At 36.1% G+C, this 5,000-nt stretch overlaps 1 protein-coding gene across 2 annotated transcripts in view; it reads right to left on the reverse strand.

Moving 5' to 3' along the window:
* LOC137996132 (uncharacterized) overlaps positions 1–5,000 on the reverse strand; it is a 14,252-nt gene that overhangs the window by 5,189 nt on the left and 4,063 nt on the right. For both annotated transcript variants that reach the window (XM_068841563.1, XM_068841560.1), the window contains exons 3-7: positions 4,884–5,000; positions 3,528–3,615; positions 2,779–2,866; positions 1,840–1,937; positions 872–968 (exon numbers count right to left, since the gene is read on the reverse strand). The exon at positions 4,884–5,000 is cut by the window's right edge and continues 22 nt beyond it. In XM_068841563.1, coding sequence (XP_068697664.1) covers positions 872–968; positions 1,840–1,937; positions 2,779–2,866; positions 3,528–3,615; positions 4,884–5,000 — 488 coding nt within the window. The remainder of the gene's footprint in view (positions 1–871; positions 969–1,839; positions 1,938–2,778; positions 2,867–3,527; positions 3,616–4,883) is intronic.

The raw sequence follows: 5,000 nt of genomic DNA on the forward strand, positions 1-5,000 counted from the left end.
TTATGTGGTTGCAGTAGATGTACCGTCTCTAACACAAACTTGGGTTCTGATAGCTTATTACTGTTGCATACAAACTTCATTTTGCCTATAGATGGCCTATAGATGCCAAAGAGATGAACCAAAAACATCAATCTACTTTGTTCTCTTGTTTTTCCTAAATTTTCCACTGAAAAAAAAGGCAAGACATTATGGCATTGAAGTGAAGTAAAGATTTATTGCCTGCCCACTCCCCTTAGGGCTTTTTGGCACTAATAATTACATTACTGTTTGAGATACAGTGGTCATATTGCTAGGGAGTTAATATTATTATTGTGAAAATTCGAAAAGATAGATGCCCCGCTCTGAAAGAAGGCAAGGCCACAAGACTCTTTTTGAACAGTGAGAGGGCTTTTTGAACATCCCCCACAATATTTTTAAAATGTAATACCTACCGTTACAGTCCTTATCCTAAAATACTTGAAATTATTATATAGATACTGATGAAATACCAGAATTTTTCCTTTTACTAAAAAATCATATCTTCATCGCGCACAGTGAACATATCATCTTTATCTTTCACATGTGAGAATATAGGTGTCGTCATGGTAACCAACACGATTAGCCAATAAAATGCGAGCTTCCTCTTCATTGTAAGATACTTTTGTGCTTTAATATAATTCTTCTCTACTACATTAACATTTTCATTGCAAAATTTTACATTATCATGATTTGTTTTTCATAACTTTCATATCTTGTTTCACGTTACACAACATGCATGTTTTAGTGGTTGGTGACCACTTTTTCATCATTTCGAAAATGAATAAAACAAGTTGCTTTAAATCTAGACATTTCATCAATATCTATATAATAAACAGAAAGATCATACACTTACTCTGGAATGCCTACTTTATGAGCCATCTTAATTGCTCCTTTGCCACAGCGACCCAAAGCACCAATCACAATAACTCGAGGACACACCTCAGGAACACCTACCCCAGTAATGACAAAACGAAATAATTCAACTAACTCGTTTGTTTGAACTGGAAGCACTTAAGACAATCATCCAGCCCCTATGAACCACGATACATATCTGCTGTGTTCTTTTGCCTTTTGCAGGAGTTCTAGTTTTGTTGAAATTCTGTTCTCCTTGTGTTGGCAAGGTGTTTAGTTACCATGCCATCAATCACTACAACAAAAATAATGGAAAATACTAGACTGGGTATTGCAACTTACTGGACAAATTTTCTCATGAAAGTACCATGATCAACGAAAAGCCTGCACATTTGATGCAAGAGTGAGGCGAAAAAGAACAGGAAAAGTTGGGCAAATACCAGGATTTGGTTATGGGAAGTAGTACTGTGAAGGTGGTATCACTTGAATTTCCTGCCGACTGTTCCCAACAGTCCAATTACAAGACAAATATGAAGAACACCTTTTTAGTACTCAAAAACGAATTTCTCGGTAAGAGTGCAGTACTTGACACTAAAATTAACAACAGAATGCAAAAATAAATTAAACAACTATTTTTGCACAAAATTAATGCAATCTGATTGGATGTTCAGGCTGGGTTTATGTTGTCTCAGCAGCATCTTGTGCACTAGGCAGCCTACAAAAGTGCAATCAGATTCCATTTGTGTGAAAGTACTTATTTCACTTATAATTACTTTTGCAATCCCTATTGTTAATTTCAGCACTAAATACTGCTTTAAATACTTGAAACATTATTACATAGTTACCTTAGTTTGAAATTGGTGTCATGAAGACTCTGAAACACCATTTTTTATCATTTATTTCGATAATGTTCATGTGAGCCCAAACATTTATTGACAAAAAAATGCAATCACTTCATTATTAGGTCACCTTTAAGTTTTGCAACTTGTTTAAGTTCTATTCTGATGTGGTCAATAAATGCAGCTTCACTGCTGTAAGGTTTCACAGCTGGCACTGGCTTACCAGGTCTGGTGAAGGAATAAAATATTATTGTTTGCTGATGGTGGTAATCAGTAAAACCATGAATTTCCTACAAAAGCTCAACTATGCTCAGCCCGGTAAATATGCATGGATGAGATATTTCCTGCTCTTATTTCCCTTTCACTCTTCAAAATATGGAATTTTCACAGACTGCCTGCCTTGATTAGCTAGGCAATTCTTTCTCATAGTTTCTTTAACCCATTGACTCCCAGGGGTTCCCCATTGACGAGTAGAATTGTCTGGGGTTAGACAGAGTAAAATGCTAAGTCTGGCCGGTTTAGGCTGGTTTGGACGTCAAAGGGTTAATTAATAATGCATACTCTTGCAATGATGAGTTTATCTGTTTGTGTGAATTAACAAAATACATAATATTGTTGTTCTAGATTGCTGGAGATTAATATGTGTGACAGACGTCATGCTTATTACTGGACTTGATGTTAATGATTTGTTTAATTGTTTTATGCCCCTTTCATTTCGTGTATGCCAAACATTCTTGATAAAAAACTATGAGTTGTTGGAGTGCAGAGCGTTCATTGATCAGACATTTTTTTCCCTTGGAAAAAGGAAAGGAAAGGAACTTTATTTAAGTATCTAGTCTTGGAATTGGACGGCATTAAGTTCTTGTTTGTTTTTCATTTCTTAAGATTTAGCCATGTTGTAATCATATTTCAGTTGCTGTGATTGTAGTTTTCCACTGTGGGTTATGAAAGTGAATTAAAGATTGAGAAACTTGTAGAATTGTGGCACTTGGTTGGAATAGTGTGGAATGCCTGGTTTGCAACATGTCAGAGTCAAGGAACGCGACAATACTCATTTATTTTCTCAAACCTGATCTGCTGATGGCACCACGTAAGTATTCCTAGTCCCATTCCACCAAGACCTGCCATTGAACTAAACTCAGCCACAACTCTCCTTCCTTGCAAAAGGTGAAAAAGATTAAGAAAGATATCACCTACACTGATGTTAATCTGGATATCTTGAAATTTCTGTCAGTGAGTTCCAGAAAACCACTTGCTATTTTAACTTAAAGTGGTACTATGATCAAAAAATCATTTCCTTTTTTTCTTCAGATTTTGAAAGCGTGTTCGCTTAACACCTAACTGGCAAAAATTTGAGCTTTGAGTTTTATCCGAAGGCTGTTTTATTTTGCGTGTAAGTTTTGGATTTCACGGTCCGCCATTACTCACGTTCAAAACTAACTAGAGAAAATGACATCATTTACTCACTAGCTTAAAATTTCAGTGTGTAAATGCAATTTAGTATATATTATGCAAAACACGGGTTTAAAAGTCTGAAAGCCTGAAAATCCCGTGCTGCATATTAATTCAGCCGCGTACACACGTATTGCATTCTTAAACTAGTGAGTCTTTGACGTCATTTTCTCCTCGACCCAGTTCTCTCAAGATTTTAAAGATAATAATGGTGGACCAATAAATATGAAAATTCCAGTTAAAATAAACAGGTGTCTTTTTAAAATCAGAACTTAAAACTTGGGTCAGTTAGTGTTTAGTTAACATAGTTCTGAAATCCAAAGAAAAAAAAAATTGTTTTTTTGGTTGTAACTCCACTTTAAATACCATTCTCATCGGTCATAAATTCAATGTCCAAGATGCTTCCTCCTCCTTTGATGAAACGCAGAAGTAAGTTCTCCCAACCAGTTTGATACTAAATTAAAGGAAACAGAAAGAACAAACAACAATAAATATTATTGTTAAACACAACCACTAATTAGCATGAGAGAGATAACCACAGAGACTGACCATCACCATCACCAAGATTTTAAAAAAAAAGATTTCTCTTATTAATTAATTAATTGACCACATCTAGGGTTAAAATAATGACCATCTTCTGCACTACATGTGTGAGAATCTTGGCAATTTGAGTCCCAGGATTGCCAGCTGAACATAGTTTACAGCCTAGTCTTTTGTGGCTCAGTGGTGGAGTATCCTAACAGAAAGTTAGGTCATAGGTTTGAGTCCTGTGTGTAGCAATAATTTTTTTTTCAAAAATACGCCTCGCAAAAATTGCCCATTGCTACACAACCTAATTAAAGCTTAGCAACTAGTGAGCAGAAATTGGGCTGTGACATCATCATCATCGCTACCAACATCACCACCAGCTCTTTTATTATTTTTCATTTTGGCCATTGACTTTATATACCCCAAACTCCTTCTCAAGGATCCCTTTCACCTTTTTTTACCTTCAACTTCATTTAATCAGAGTGGGTAGCAGGGGGCGCTGAAAGACGCAGACTGCAGACTGTGCAGACCGTCTGTAAAATGAAAATTCGGTTAGCCTGAATTAGGCCTAAATAACATTCAGTTAGCCTAATTAGGCCTAAATAACATTCAGGTTAGCCTGTTTACCGTTAGCTCTCAATAATAGTGAGGGTAACGCCAAAATTTTACCCCTGGTCTGCACGGTCTGCACGGTCTGCACAGTCTGCAGTCTGCGTTTTGGCGTGACCAGGGTAGCAGTTACATATTGACTACAATATTATGATCCATGTAATTTAAATTTTCAACATTTTCAAAGCATGAAAGTTCCTAGTTAAGAGGCACTCTAAAAAAACAGAGTGGCAATTGAATCAAACCAACTATAGATTATGCCGCATCACATCGCTTGCATTATCAACTAAGCCACTGGCCCATTCATTCTCTAGTTTATTTTTAATACATGTTATTTCTTGAAAATGAAAAACATATCAGTGAGAAAAGGTCCAGGGCAACATTTCAAAATTCAATTACATGCTGCATGCAAAGATTCAGTCAATTTTGAATGGCATTAGAAAATGACCCAAAATGCAACATGGGATATTTATGCACCCACCCTTCAATAATATTACCAGTACACCGTAGACTTCTTATGTCCCTTTTAATCTAGACAATGTACATATGAAAAAATTTGGTAATGGGTCTTAATTTTGCTCTAACCTTATATGCATGAGCAAAGAATATGTGTCTATTTGATATTGGGTCCATGCAGAATGGAAGCTCCTTTAGCCCCAAAATATAGGCATCTTTTGGAGCACCAACCCATGACCCACATGG

Source organism: Montipora foliosa, chromosome 1 (genome assembly GCF_036669935.1).
Source record: "Montipora foliosa isolate CH-2021 chromosome 1, ASM3666993v2, whole genome shotgun sequence".
In the NCBI taxonomy this organism is placed as follows: Eukaryota; Metazoa; Cnidaria; class Anthozoa; order Scleractinia; family Acroporidae; genus Montipora; species Montipora foliosa.